A 15,920-nucleotide genomic window follows, 5' to 3' on the forward strand; every position below is an offset into this window, starting at 1 on the left:
CAGGAAAGAAAATAAAATATTCCCCGAAACTAAATGGAAAAGAAAGCACAAGAAAACTTCTTAACTGCTCCTAGATCTGCATGGAGGGCACGGGGTGGTTAGTGCTTCATTTGAGGGAACGTTAAGTGGGCTTTCTGGCTGATTTTTGAGTATCGGATTCTGCACATGCGCATTGAGCACCTTCCCTGCTCACATACTGGACAGCTCTCCACAGAGAACGTGCGCCCATCCCTGGCACGAGCCTGGGCACCAGCTTGCTTGTGTTTACCAGTGTTGCTTGGAGACCACGTTGCCAACTGCGTCTGCTACTAAGCCAGCACAGAGCTTCCCTACTGAGACATTGTGGCAAGACTTGGCTCTGAGTTTCCTTCCATATTCAAACATTTAGGAGAGCTGGCTTACTATAAATCTTGGTTCTGGGTTTGGGAGAGGCCAATCTTGGCGTAGGTCTCTTATTTTGGGTTGGGGATGCAGGAGAAGCTTAGCGGTAAAGAAGGGGCTGTGAAGCAGACGACATTTACCATGGAGATATTCTTCCCCAAAAAGGAAAGGACGCCCCTGGGATTCTGTGATGGCCTGGATAAGATCTTCATGGGCTTTGGGAACCAGGACGAGAGAGGCTGTCATCCGCCCAAATACCACACCAGCTATGCACCTTATTATCCTATCCACAAGGCTGCAAGCATGGGCGACTTAGACACCGTGAAGAGCTTCGTCAAACGGGGAGTTTTTGTCATGAACAAACAGATTGGAAGTACAGGTAACACTGGGGCTGGGGGAGAGTGACGGGTGGGTACCTTGGAGGGAGGTACGGTGACCTAGGGGAGAAGGCCAGCTTCCTGTCTGAGGGGAGAAAAGAGAAGCGTCTGTCATTAATCTTCGGATGCCCATCTGAGAAGGATGTCCCACCCAACTGGTCCTCGTTAACAGAGAAACAAATCGAATAGTGCTTCACATCCTTGACAGTTCTCCTTCTGGAGCACTGACTAGCCTTTCAAGGATTTCAACAAAGTTGTATAATACAGCTTTCGTGTATCCATTGCGGGGGGGGGGGGGGGGGGGAACATAATGCCATACACATTGTGGAAAACTGAGTAAGAGAAATTTCTAGTGTGTATCAACTTCCCACCTAAAAGATTTTCTTATTTTAGACAAAAGTTGATACTCACTATGTCAGTATATTCCTATGTATCCATGTGTGCAGGAAAGTACATTGTTTACTGAGAGAACTTACAAGAGAAGATGGTTTGTGTTCTCCTATGTATTCACTTATTCATCTCCTTTAGTTGTGGGTACCATGTTCACTTCATGATTTTCTGTACTTAGAGCTCCCTCCCTCACGACTGTTAAACACTCCTGAAGGGTCATTTGGTGTCGTCCTTATAAGCCACTGTGTATTTATAATAAGATTTGATGACGAGTCTTGGTTTTCCCATAAGAGTTAACTCCAGTGACTTCTATCACACCATATGGCTCACTGACACCTTTGACAGTTTTCAAATCACTAACTTCGTCTTGACTTTTCAATTTTGTCCCACCTTTGGGTCACTACGTTTTTCAAATCCTTCCTAGGCAGATGCATGGGTTCCCAGTGTTCCATCACTGCTCTCTCTTCAGGTTTTTCTGCATTGGTGCCCTAAGAGGAGTGGGTTCCATGAGCAGTGCCCAGGCCCTACTAGTTCTCAATCATCAGGGCTGTGCTATCTGAAGCTGAGTGCTCCCTGACACATACAGTGCTTTGTTCAGAAGGGTCCCAGCCGGGTGCCTAGACCCTGGCTCCAGGCTGGTCAACAGGAAGAATCTATATCCTAAAACACAGAAACAGCTCACATCGGGGAATATTGACTCCAGTGAAATTGTCCGATCTTTGCATTAAGAGGCAGTATAATGACTCTTCTTCAGAAGAAAATCAAATTTTAAAATGCAGGGCCCTTAAATGCTATCGGTGATTATAATTGCATGTGTAAGTTTTGAGAAAATATTCTTTAAGTTCATAAAAAAATCCCTTTCGTACTCACAGAACTGCCCTGCATTTTGCCTGTGTCTATGGCCATCCAGAGGTGGTGGCTTTCCTGGTGGAGAACAGCTGTGAGATGAGTCCAAAGGACATTAAAGATGCCACACCTCTAATTAAGGTATGTTACTGCCATCAGTTTCAGATGATATGAGTTCGAAATACATTTTTACATTAAAAATTAAAGCTTGCCGGGCGGTGGTGGCGCACGCCTTTAATCCCAGCACTCGGGAGGCAGAGCCAGGCGGATCTCTGTGAGTTCGAGGCCAGCCTGGACTACCAAGTGAGTCCCAGGAAAGGTGCAAAGCTACACAGAGAAACCCTGTCTCGAAAAACCAAAAAAAAAAAAAAAAAAAATTAAAGCTTACATCATTTAAATGTAACTAAATATGGAAGCCTGTGGAATGCTGATCTGGAGTTCTTTAACATTCTGTGTGTTGATATTACATCCACAGGCTGCACAATGCAGACAGACAGAATGCCTTGATATTCTGCTGAAGTATGGTGCTGATCCAGATGTTATCGACTGCCGTGGCAACACCGCTCTGCACTATGCTGTCTACAATGGGGATGTCAAAACAGCCGCAAAGCTGCTCGAATACAGGGCAAACATTGAAGCAATAAACGAGGTATACACCACCCACCTTTAATTCTAACGCATTTGAAACACACAGATTTTAATAGCCATGTGTATGTAGAGTCAACTTTCTGTCTTTTCAAAGCTCTAGTCCTCTAATGGAAATGTTTTTGAAATAACTCAACCATTGAAGATACCACTTTAAATATTGGTACTTTTAAAGAAGTGTTACACAGTGCAGCTTTCTGGAATGCATTTCTGACAAGTGTTTATCAAAGCAATGAATCTGCTAAAGCTCCGATTTGCCTGTTTTTAAGTCTGACAAAAGCTTTTCCTTGGTTAGTTAAAAATGACACCCAAGCCGGGCGGTGGTGGCGCACGCCTTTAATCCCAGCACTCGGGAGGCAGAGCCTGGTGGATCTCCGTGAGTTCGAGGCCAGCCTGGGCTACCAAGTGAGTTCCAGGAAAGGCAAAGCTACACAGAGAAACCCTGTCTCGAAAAACCAAAAAAAAAAAAAAAAAAAAAAAAAAAGACACCCAACACATTTGCCTTTGATATCAACTTTATCTTAAATGAGAGAGAAATGTTTTCTGATAAATGGGTATCTGGATGCTGCAGACAAGTTATGTCATGTGATCAAGCTGTGAATGGTAAAGCCAAAGAAGGGAAACTAGAAAGGGAAGTTGATGAGAAATACTCATACAAATATGGGAATTGGATAATTGAGGGAAGAATACGAAGAAATCTTGATTTTTTGAAAAATGATTCACTTTATATTTATTCTGTGCCCTTCAGTTTGGTGATAATAATTCCTAATTAGGGAACATTACTAGTTAACAAGTGTGCCCAGAGGTGAATTTTAGTAGAACTCTAAAGAAATCAGACTGTCAATGAATAGGTAGCAATTACACAGAAAACAAAAAAGGGAAAAATAAGTGATTCACTGTGAAATGACCCTTGTTGGACAGAAATTGCCACTTGGATAAGAGCCTAAAGTCTACTCTGAAATCTACAATGCTTTACTGGGACTTGGGAGATTTTTATGCTGCATTTTTGCATAATCCAGTTATATTCTGAAATTTCTATTGCTACTTCTGCCCCTATCTTGCAAGTGAAACGGAGTTTCCAGCAAAGGCAGTATTTGTCTGTTTCTCTCTTTGGCCAAATCCCGAAATGATAAAGAACACTGGTCTACCTGTGAGAGACAAAGTAGAAACGATGCTCTTCTGCTTCCCCAGGCAAAATAAATAAATAAAAATGTGCAGCACAATCATCTGAGAGAGTTTTGAAAATACACGTGTCTAGACTTTACCTCTAACGTCTGAATCGGCATATCTAATAAGACCCAGGCATAAGCATTTAAAAATGTTTCCTCCATGTGATGGTGAGAGTGCCCCCCCCACTTGTCCCGGCCACCTGTGGTGGGCAAGGGAGCTGATCCCCCATATCACCAGCTGCAGCACTTGGGAAAGGGGCCCCTGCACCTCACCTGCGCAGCACAATAGATCTGACCTTATTGACGGAGGGGGGGGGTAGGTGGGGTGATGGGGGTGGGCTGGTGAACTGTCCCTGAGAACTTAATCTTGGGAGATCTGGCCCTGCTTTTCATCTGCCATATGGTGGTGTGGGCAGGTCAGAGATGTCCGCCCCCCGTCCCACCCCTTGCTGCCTGTAGCAGGTGGGAGAGCTGCTTCTGAGGTCCTAAGAATCAGAGCGACCCTGCCCCTCACCAGCTGAAGCACTCTGAGCCTGGCCTGGGGTAACAGTAGAGTTGGCCCTGAAGGTGTAAGTGTGGAGGAGCCAAACTGAGGGCAGGAAAGCAGGAGAACTGCCCCGCCCCTTGCTCATTGCTGTGAGGGGTGAGCTAGTCAGAGAGAGCAATGTTGGAGAGCTTCACCCTGGTGCTGAGGACAGGGGAGAGTTGGTAGGCTGACCAACCCTGCAACTACCCAGGCCCAGAACCAGGGTTATGAGTTGGCCCACCTCAATATCCACCCCATCTGTGATCTGCTGGAGCACGTGAAATGACCTAACTGCAGACCCAAAGCTGCAGGATCTCTATGACACAGGGCAATAACAGGATATCCAAGAGGAGTCCCAGTGACGGCCCAGTATCGATAGTGTAGTAGAAACCAGAGGCCTCGAACCAGACCAATGACTCTTTGCAATGAACACTTGCAAGTAAAGATATACGGATAAAGGGTTTACTGCGTGACTCACTGTGTCACACCACAGCTTCCATGGTGAGATTTTTCTTGTTTTTCTTTCTTTTTTTGTCTTAAATTTTATTTTGTTTTATTTTGTAGGGGGAGGTTGCAGGGGCAGAGGGCAGGCATGAAGGGATGGGAAATGAATGAGATTGAAATGCATGATGCGAAAGACACAAAGAATAAATAAAATCAAAGTTAAAAAAATGTTTCTTTCGGTTCTTCAGTTCCTAGAAAAGAATTTTGCATTTTTGCACACAAAATGTGAACCACACCCACAATTAGGTTTTGTTTTTGTTTTTGTTTTTCAAAGGGCTAAGAACTCAATGGAGTCCAATATAAACAGTGTCCTCCAGGAGCTGATCCACAGTTCAACTCCAGGAGATCCTTTTTTAAAATTTTATTTTACTTTAAAAAAAAAAAGCTGTGTGGGGGTGTTTTGCCTGCAGGCGTGTAAAATGTACAACATGTACACAGTACCCATAGAGGCCAGAAGTGGGTATCGGATCCTCCGAAATGAATTACGGATGGCTGTGAGCCACCGTGTAGATGCTGGGACTGGGACACGGTCAGTGTCCAGTTAAGAGCAGATAGTGCTCTTAACCACTGAGTATCTCTCTAGCCCAAGGAGATCCTTAAAGAAATGTGGGTTTCAAGTTGCTCTTAAGTAACCAAGTCCAGCCTGCTCAGCGCTCCTTTTATTGTCTGTCACCTGTGATGAAGGTGTCCCTACTGTCTGAGGCCTACAAGTGCTCCAGTTTGCTAGGGGCCCCTTCAGATCACCAGATATCATCTACCCAAACGTGTGTTTGCACGAACAGCTGCTTTATGGTGTTTTGTGACAGAGATTTTAAACTTCCAAACAATTTATAGGGTATGGCCTATTTTTTTTTCCTGTTATTCCCTTAGAAATGGGATTGAATTTTAGAAGTTAGAAGTTGTTATTTTAAAACTTTATCTCAAGCTGGGGGTGGGGTGGGGAGGTTAGCGGGGTGGTGGTGCACGCCTTTAAACCCAGCACTCAGGAGGCAGAGGCAGGCGGATCTCTGTGAGTTCGAGGCCAGCCTGGGCTAGAGTGAGTTCCAGGAAAGGCTCTAAATCTACACAGAGAAACCCTGTCTCAAAAAAAAAAACAAAAAACAAAAACAAAAACAAAAACAAAAACAAAAACAAACAAAAAAAAACATAAAAACAAAAACAAAAACAAAAACTTTATCTCTTAAACACATTCACATTGAAATGCCTGTATGTACTATTAGGTTAACTGTAGTTAACTCTAAAAGGTTATGGCAACTGAAGACAAAATTGTATCATTTTGTACCAAGGAAGATGACCTACTGGCTTTCCTCAATATAAAAGAAATATGTATAGATCAGTGTTAGAATTATTATTGATAAAACCATTGTCTTTTTTGCTCAAAAACAGCTTGAAGTAGTAATTAAAATGAAACCAGAATAAAAAGAGATTAAAATAGCATATGAAAAAGGCATGGTGTCACAAATCCTAGCATCATAACACTTAGGAGATTAACAGAGGAGAACCATGAGCACAAGAAGCTAGCCTGGGATGCATAGTGAAATTCTGTCTCAAAAGGCAAAAACCAACTGTAACAACCTCCCCCCAAAAAAAACCCAAAAGTAGTTGTGCTTCTGAGTCCTGAGAATATCATCATTGTCGTCATTATCATCCTCATCATCATTTTGGAACTCACTATCCAGACCAGAATGGCCTTGAACTCATGGAGACCTGCCTGCCTCTGCCTCCCACATGCTGAGACTAAAGGTGTGCACCACCACACCAGACCTGAGAATATTATCATAATTGAGAATGAAATCTCCTACTGAGCTCTCTACAGTTAAATAAGACTCTCATTTTATAATAAGAGCAAGCAAAGTTCTTTCAAAGCCTGTTCATTTAAGTAGGAGCCCATTTTCTGAAATGCCGATATTGATGTCCCAGGATCTGGCACCACACATAAAAGGGAATTAACAAGTTTCTCTTCTATTGCATGAAATGTCTGCTGCATCTCAAAATTCTCAACACTGTGTCCCTTGAACTCTACATCCTTAAATGCTAATGTCTGCCATAAAAGGCAGTTTCAAAAAAGTAGAAGTTATAAAAAATAAAGGGTATTTCCCTGATAGAGGACCTGTCCAACTCCTCCTCCCCTTCTTCTTCTTCTTCTTCTTCTTCTTCTTCTTCTTCTTCTTCTTCTTCTTCTTCTTCTTCCTCCTCCTCCTCCTCCTCCTCCTCCTCCTCCTCCTCCTCCTCCTCCTCTTCCTCCTCCTCCTCCTTCTTCTTCTTCTTCTTCCTCTTCTTCTTTCTTCTCCTTCTCCTCCTTCTCCTCCTTCTCCTCCTCCTCCTCCTCCTCTTCCTCCTCCTCCTCCTCTTCCTCTTCTTTTTGTCACATTCCCGGACAGGTGGTCATGCAGTCTTTTTGTTGGGTCATGAAATGTCTGGAAAAGAGATCTTTCTTTGTAATGCAGAGAGAAAGAAAATATAGATGAGGAACTTTAGCTTATTTGCAAGCAATAATACAGAAAGTTTTGCTATTGTGATCTTTGTTGTGGGTTGTTGAAATAAAGTTACAGAATCAAGAAGCTTTTTAGATAGGAACCATCACATGGCCCCAAAACACCAGTATGCATGTTTTGACAAAAGCAAAAATCTGTGGCAATAGGAAATGTTAGCCGTGGATTTGGGAATAAATATATGTGCTCACTCTGGGTAGGGGGATTTCACGGAAAAGGGGGAGCCCACATGGATGTCAGTGGATTGAAGAAATGGCCAGTCATTTATTGTTGGCATTTATGATTATGTGCTCAAGGAAATTATTAATTTTAATTCATCACTGATTTTGTTTTGACAGAACAAGATCACACCACTTTTGCTTGCTCTGAAACAAAACAAGGAGAAAATGGCAGAATTCTTAATCAACAAGGGAGCCAACAACACAAAAACATGTGACTTTCTGGGAAGGTAAAAAAGTCCTTGTACCTTAGCCAGGCGGTGGCACACGCCTTTAATCCCAGCACTCGGGAGGCAGAGCCAGGCGGATCTCTGTGAGTTCGAGGACAACCTGGTCTACAGAGCGAGATCCGGGACAGGCACCAAAACTACACAGAGAAACCCTGTCTTGGAAAAAAAAAAAAAAAAAAGTCCTTGTATTTGAATAAAGTTAGTGAGTTTGGTGTTGTAACTATCACCCAAGCCACAGTGTTAAATACATAGGAAGAAGAATGTAACTTTTACTTACTGAGATAACATTAGCCTAGACCATCAGTTTGGTACAAAGAAAGTATTCAGTGTGAACAACAAAAAGACAACATACAATAGGGTCTACATTTCCTGATAATACAAAATGGTGTTGATTGATTGTATTGCAACTTATTCATCAGGCAACTTATTTAGCTAAACAGATCTCATATTTTATTTGTTTTTAAGGTGTTAATTTTAATTTTTTAATAACAGTGTGACTCTTAATGTCTTAATAGTATTTGTCACTCACGCTCCTCGTATACTGCTTCCTTAAAAATGAAAATCTGTTGGATGGCTGTTTGCATTAAATTTCTTTGCAAAATATTATATGATTATCTCTCAGTAACTGTTAATTCCTGTTACCACATGGTACTCTACTTTTTCCATTTTTTTCCCTCTGAATTTACTTTGAAACTTTATTATTTGGCATGGTCAAAAGAACAAGAAACTACTTTTATTGAATAAGTTTGGATGAGTGAAAATCACAGTTGGGTGACAAGAAAAAATCTCAATATTCACACAAGACTGAACTTAATTCCAGCCTCCACATTTCCTGAACGTACAACCTCAGGAATGTTGCACATCGCTAGATTTACTTCCTGATTCAAAAAGCAGGGTTATGCGTGGACATAGTATGTATTATGTACTATGTAGTTCTAGCACATGGTCATCTGCTACAAACATCGTTGCTACCATTATTGTTAGAATCACTTATTTTATAATTATACTATTATTATATTAATCACACAAATAAGCTTTTCCTCTTTGCTCTTTAGTTTATGAATTACAGTATATTATGTCAGACTAGAAAAGAGACAAAGAATTCTCTACTTAAATATTCACCTACTTTGAGAAATAGCCTCAGTATTTGTGAATGAGAGGATATGGGGTTCTAAATTCTACTATTCTACCTTAGTGGGAGAACAGGCTTTCTGTTTAGTTTTTCTCGATTTGTCCGAGAGATAATTTACAGGATGAACATTTGAGCTCCCAAGATGTTTATGTCTGTTAGTAGATGGTTAGTTCTACATATACAAGCAATATTTCAAATTGGTAAAACATTCAATGAGGTGTTTAACAACTTTATTGAAGTACCTAACAGCTGGGCTCTACCTCTGCTCTTTTAGAAGCACCCTTATGTATGCTGTAAGGTGTGGGTCAGAACTTATCATCAAGCTTCTTCTTCAAAGAGGTATTGATACCTTTAAGCAAGATGCCTTTGGATGGACAGCTAAACGTTATGCTGTTGAAAGTAAAAGCAAAGTGTAAGTGTTCACATTTACTTGTTAACATTAAATAGAGATGCAAAGTAATTACTAATACTATATCTTATATATTTAGTTTAGGTTGTCTTGGAATGGCAGTGACATAATCCACCCTATCATCCAGAAACTAATCAAAGCTCTAGATGAATTAGAAGTAGCAATGGACGCAGGACTCTTTGTCTCTGGATTTTTATTTTGGCTGTGTGTGTGTGTAGTAGGGTGGGGGTAGATGCTGGCAATTGAACCCAGGACTTCACACGATTTAGGCAAGTATTTTATTGAAGGACTATATTACTATCTCTTAGGTTAGGACTTTTCAAACTCTATAGGTGAAGAAACTTTGTAAAACCCTACCTAGTCTTGAGAATGCATAATGATACCCACCAAAAGAAACCCAGAGTTGAGCCTTGTGGAGTTATGGGCAACATCATCTGAAGGAAACACACACATAGTCAGCAAAAGTACTTCTACTCCCAGAATTCCATGGACATCAGCTCCCAGTTCATGTTAATCCTTTCTGCCAGGGCCATGTGATCTCTGTAGGTTGAGTGTTACTATTTTCTAGCCGCTGCTGTTGCCTTTTGCCACATAGTGTGCCCCGCCTTTTACTTCCAGAGAGATAGGACCAGTGGAACATTTGGAGTTCCTGGATACCTTAAGGAGGCTGGAATATGCCAGGGGTCTGGGAAATATGGACCACTTGTTGATACCAAGAAACCTGAGTGAAGGACATTTGGAGACCTGGTAGACCCTGGGGCACTTGGATACCTGAGTAAATTGGGAATTGGAATTTGAGGGACCTGAAGTATTTTGGGGATCTGAGGTCACTGGAAGTCTTTGTGAGTCTGGAGGCATTGGGTGATCTGGGTATTTGGGGGGACTGAAAGTCCAGGAGTCATTTAGACATAGGGGCATCAAGATGTTGGGTGCCATTGGGTATGGTGGGACATGGGAAGACATGGAACATGTTGTTGAATTAAAAATTGCAAAAAAAAAATCACTTGACATCTGCATATTGATATCAAGTCCATACTAGTATTTTACTAGCTCCGGAATATTTAGACTTTTATCTTCACTATCTAAGCATTTTGCATCTTTAGTCCAAATACAATCCATACATTTGAGGTATGAATAATTTCACATTGTTGTTAACTAGCTGTTTAGATTTTAAAAAGTTAAATGGATGATTTTTCTTTGAACTTTGTGATGAAGAATAGAATAGGTAAAAACAAAAGCAGGCCTTAATATTTTTTGGTAACATCAATATAAGAATATCAGATCTTTCAAGGAAATACATGTTGAGGGTTGTTTGGGAGTCTAAAACAGTTCAGCCTAAAGAGACAGATGATCTTGTTGCTTTTCTATTTGCCATGCACACTTTATATTACCTTATTTAGTCATATCACCCTGGTATACAAAAGCAGTTAAAGTCATTATTTTTTAGAGGAAGACATTAAGCCTATTAAGCCTAATAGAAATAGCATGTCCAAGAACAAGCAGCTATTGGCTACAAATGTAAGATTTCTTCTGTGTTCAAGACGCTTTCCATCATGCTGAGAAAACTTAGTTTATGTATGGAGTTGACTTGCTTTTGATTCATGACCGTCCTGCTTCATTTTTCCTTGTTCATTTATAAGCTTGATAAAATACAGAATCCACATGTTTGTAGCATATGTTTAAAGGCTCTGATAGTATCATGGATAATGCCTGAAATACTCCTCTGAGTGTAATGTGACAGGTGAGTGTTTTCATATCAACATTGAACTAGTAGATTGATTTACCATTCTTTTGGTCCATGACAGTAGGACACTACTTATCGACTATGATGAAGAGGAACTGAGACAAACATGTTTAGGTAAGAGTTCTGATAGTGAATTACTGGGAAAATTGAAACTAAATGTAAATGGAATTGCTGTTTTTCTTAACTTGTTTTCTAAGGGCTTGGAGATCAGAATCCTTTAAAAAAAACTTACATGAAATTTTTAATCTAAAAAAAATCTTGTCTAAAATTCCTTTTACTTAATTTCCTTGAAATTTGTATATCATTATATAGAAAGAAAAAATACTTTAAAATTGCATGATTGTCACATTAAAATTGGATTTGTTAAAAAAATGGATTTTTTTCTGAAATGTTGGAATGAGCTTACTGAATTTAGTAAGTGAATATTATTATATATGATGTAATATTCTCTAATCAGCATTGGGATTTATTCATCTGGGCTCATAGTCAGCTCTTCTTCATGGAGATCGTACTTTTTCTATTAACCATGTTGTTCACCCTGACATATGCATACTTTCTGTATTCCTTAAGTCCATTGGGAACAAAATCATACTTCCTAAATCATAACCATGTACTTTATTTACTGTGTGTTCCTCACATATGGCATGAAAAAGCAGGAAGGCATGCTAATGGGAGGAGGGAGAGGATTAGCGTGAGGAGGACTGAGAGGAATGGGGAAGGGTAATGTGAAGGGAAAAAACAAGAGGACTGTATCATGAAATGTCAAGACTAAATGCATTACTTTGTATATTAACTTTAAAACTGACAAAATGCATATTCATGTTTTCTATTAATGTACTTCTTTTTTTTTTTTTTTTTTTTTTTGGTTTTTCGAGACAGGGTTTCTCTGTGTAGCTTTGCGCCTTTCCTGGAACTCACTTGGTAGCCCAGGCTGGCCTTGAACTCACAGAGATCCACCTGCCTCTGCCTCCCAAGTGCTGGGATTAAAGGCGTGCGCCACCACCGCCCGGCCTATTAATGTACTTCTATCCTGTCACTGAACTTACTTATAATTAGTTTCAGAGCTAAGTTCCAACAGCCCCAAAGAGCTATGCTCAGCCACCCATCCCAATGAGAATATTAACATTTCCAGTAAGTGTAAAAATCAGAGAAATATTCAGTCAATGCACATATTGGGAAGAAGAACACATAAAGGAATACCAACCTCACCTTCAGGGTCCTAGCACAGATTTAGGTACAAGTAATGTCAGAATTGAGGCAAGCTGAAGAGGGTGCATAATTCAGAAGTCATGGTTAAGGTGTGCCTGAAGGACACTGTGCCAGTTTTGATCTGTAAAGTGATCTGAAGAGAGTCCTTGTTGGTTGAGGGGACAAGCTGCTTCTCAGGACAAGCTGCCTTGCCATCATGGATTACTAACTTTCTCAGGGACAGGTTTATCATGCAAGGCTCTTATGTCCCCAGGGAAAAAGTTTCATAGGATAAGTAGAAGTCTGTAGGTACCATTTGAGAAACTTGAATGGGAGACTGTAAAAGTTGATAATAAGTTATCTCAGTTACTCTTTGTGAGTTCAACCCTGAAGAGGAATGATTTAGGTCAGGCATCACTATGTTTTAGGAGGACAGTTCTTTAGTGTTTAATATGCCTGTGTGCCAAAGTTGGTAGGTTACACAACACACAGGAGAAAGATTTCAAATGGAGAGATGTCGAGGATTTTTCACATTTGCATTTGCATTCAGGACCAAGTGAGGTATTAGTGCTTTTTAGCACAGTTTCTAAGCACCTATTGTTTCCTGATGAGTTACCAAAATTAAAATACTTAATTAGAACCACAGACACGAGAATTCTGCTCATTTCTGTGTCTTTGTGAATGCTGATCCCCTTTGCTGTCTACATGGATTGATTGCATCTTCTTTTGCTTTGTAGAGATCACGAAGAAAGATGCTTGCTCAACGGTAATGACTTTTTATAATTTTCTTGAATTACTAAGCCGATACTGTATGAAATGTCCAACACTTAACAATTACCTTCTTTCAAAGCCTTTCCGGCCTACCTCGGAAGTGAAAGATTCTCTTCAAAGTGAAGGAGTGGAAAAGACAGAGGCAAAACCATCAAAGTCAGGTAAAATTTCCAATTTAAGTTATTTGAAAAGAAGTAGGTGAAATATTAATGCTCCCAGGTTTCCCATTCTTAATGCTACCCATTTGCAAAGAGATGGTGTACATTGTCATAGCCAACGAAATGGTTGTTTCAGGCATCAATGTTTCAGAGAAAGGTCATTAGTACATGTAAGACATGCTGACAAACAGAAGTTTTGACTTAAATTTTACTTCTTCATGTTTTAATACTTTACATTTACCAGTTTGGAATCTCATAGACATTTAAAGAGGTTAATCATAAGACTTTTTAGGTTTTCCCAAAGTTTAAAACTGCCTGCTGTGTGGAACAAATGAGAACAAAGCCTAATGACAATTATGTGTGACTATCCCAGCAAGAAGCATTACCTTTCATGATAACCTGAAAAAAATAAAACAGGAAAGAAAGACAAATGCTGGAGGTTCAAGTGCTGTGATACAGCCTGTGGTCCCAAATTTTGGGAAGTCAGGCAAAAGATTCCCCGAACATAGAAGTTGTGGGTTAACCTTGATATATGGAAGAGACCCTCTATTATAAACAACAACAAAAAATCCATTTTAATTCTACCAGGATACCAGGTCTTCTGATTCCCAGTTATTTACTAGCTAATTTAGTGGTCTCATCAGCTATGTATCTGATCATAAAATATAGCATTATATAATTGGTTTTAATGCATAAAATCAAACCAATACACTTCATATTGTCATGTTTATTTTCCTTTTTTCTTTAATCATTTTTTAATGATTTAAAATTTTTAACCATTTCACGTAATGTATTTTGATGATGCCCACCTCATTACACTTCCATCCTTCCTTGCCTCATCCTGCCTCCCATCATCTGACTATGCAAACTACTCTTTTTCTTTTATTTTTTCTGAGCCCATGTTAAATTCAGTCTCATTGGCATGTTAAGTATTGTCTGAGGGTTTTCATTGCTGTGAAGAGACACTATGACTACTGCAACTCTTATAGAGAAAACATATAATTGGGGTGGCTCACTTACAGTTTCAGAGGTTCAGTCCAGTATCATCATAACCAGGAGCATGACAGCATGCAGGCAGGCATGGTGGCTGGCTATGTCTTGACCAGAGGGCAGCAGGAAGTCGACTAACATCTCATACTGTCTGAAGCCTGAGAAAAGAGATCTCAAAGCCCACCCCCACAGAGTGACACACTTCCTCCAACAAGACCACACCTACTCCAACAAGGCCACACCTCCTAATAGTGCCACTCCCTTTGGGGGCTATTTTCTTTCAAACTACCACAAGTATACAATCTACACCTGGCTACCCTTCAGCTGTTCTTTGTTCTTGATGAGTTCAGTGAAAATTAGAAGTAGAACACTTAATGAAAAGTATGAGAACGCATTCCTTCAACATTGTGGAGTAAAATGCAACCCACAACAAAATCAGCAATGAAAATGGTTTACATATGTTCCCTCATATCTCATCTTAGTTTTTAAAAATTGCATATTGTTCATTTGTGTTTGTGTGTGTGTGTGTGTGTGTGTGTGTGTATGCACATATGCTCCCAGGGGATCATGCATACAGTGGCACATGTGTGGAGATCAGAGGACAATGGATAGGAATAAGTTATCTCCTTCTGGTATGTTAGTTCCTTGGATGCAACTCAGACTATCAGACTTCACAGGAAGCACCTTGACTGCTGAGCTGGATTACGTGAGCAGCACAAGTATTTAATATTAATGACCAGATTTGAATTCTTCAGGAAACCACATTTGTTCACTTTTAAAAATGTTAATAAAGTCATTCTGCATTGGAAATAGATAAATTTGTATCAAATGTTTCATGAAGCTTTACATCAATTTCGGTCAGCTTCATCCTCATTTTGTTATTCTGTTCTCTAGTAAGTCTCCTGACTCTAATTATTCCTATGAACTTCGCATCCATCATCACCACATTTAGAGTGATAAATAACCATTGAAAATGTGAAGGAAAAGCATGCTTTGGAACATTAATAGCCAAGATTCCAAAATATATAAGCTTTCATCATTCTGTGTAAGGCTGATTATGCCAAACTCTGCATCCTTGACCTTCTCTTCTGGACCACTTCTCCGGCATTACTGGCATGCTGGTAATGACATCTTTAACCACCTCTATGTTATTGGCTGACACATAAGTCACACAGGACTTCCCCTCTGTTACTACTCCCTTTCATGCCTTTACCCTTTACCAAAATATATCTGCCCATACTCTCATGTTAACTGTTAAGTAAGGCAGAACTTCTAAGTGGCGCCAGTTAAGTGCAAGTGAGGAGATGGTGGCGTCTGTAAACAGAGACAAAGTCGAATGACGTGTATGTGTGGAGAAGCCATGAGGAAAAGCACACCTTGTATTCAAATTTAGAAAAAAGAATTCGAGTCTTTCTGTTAGTGTGTTTCTTGTCCCATTGCTGCCCTTACTTGGAACTAGTTTCAGGGCCAAACCTCCAGTCGCCCCAAAGAACCACGCGTAGCTATCCATTCCAACGGGAATATTAATGTTCCCAGTAGGTGTGAAAATCAGGTGGTGGGAGCCCTGTGACTCCCTTGAGGAACAAGGCCTGAAAATGGCACCAATGGCTCTCCTTGTGGCAAAGTCCCGGAGCCCCTGACCCGTTTGGCAAAACCCGCGGAGAGTTCGCTGCATGATTCTGGGCTTGACCCCAGGAGCATATGTGCTACCTGCTCTTCTTGCTGTCGCTGTGCTAGCCCTGCTGCTGGC

The 15,920-nt window shown here is 40.5% G+C and overlaps 1 protein-coding gene across 1 annotated transcript; it reads left to right on the forward strand.

The window, feature by feature from the left end:
- Window positions 1-441: 441 nt before the first annotated feature.
- Window positions 442-11,284, forward strand: LOC131907737 (POTE ankyrin domain family member A-like). The gene is made up of 6 exons (XM_059258842.1): window positions 442-760; window positions 2,021-2,135; window positions 2,470-2,643; window positions 7,669-7,778; window positions 9,185-9,322; window positions 11,125-11,284. Exons 2-6 carry the CDS (start codon window positions 2,094-2,096, stop codon window positions 11,282-11,284), a joined length of 624 nt encoding a protein of 207 aa, XP_059114825.1. The 5' UTR covers window positions 442-760; window positions 2,021-2,093.
- Window positions 11,285-15,920: the final 4,636 nt, after the last annotated feature.

The sequence above is a fragment of the Peromyscus eremicus genome, chromosome 4, assembly GCF_949786415.1.
Source record: "Peromyscus eremicus chromosome 4, PerEre_H2_v1, whole genome shotgun sequence".
NCBI lineage: Eukaryota > Metazoa > Chordata > Mammalia > Rodentia > Cricetidae > Peromyscus > Peromyscus eremicus.

Coding starts and splice junctions, on each gene's coding strand:
- LOC131907737 (XM_059258842.1), top strand. CDS start 2,094: ATGAGTCCAAAGGACATTAAAGATGCCACACCTCTAATTAAG. Junction 2,136..2,469: donor ATGCCACACCTCTAATTAAG/GTATGTTACTGC, acceptor TTACATCCACAG/GCTGCACAATGCAGACAGAC. Junction 7,779..9,184: donor ACATGTGACTTTCTGGGAAG/GTAAAAAAGTCC, acceptor CTGCTCTTTTAG/AAGCACCCTTATGTATGCTG.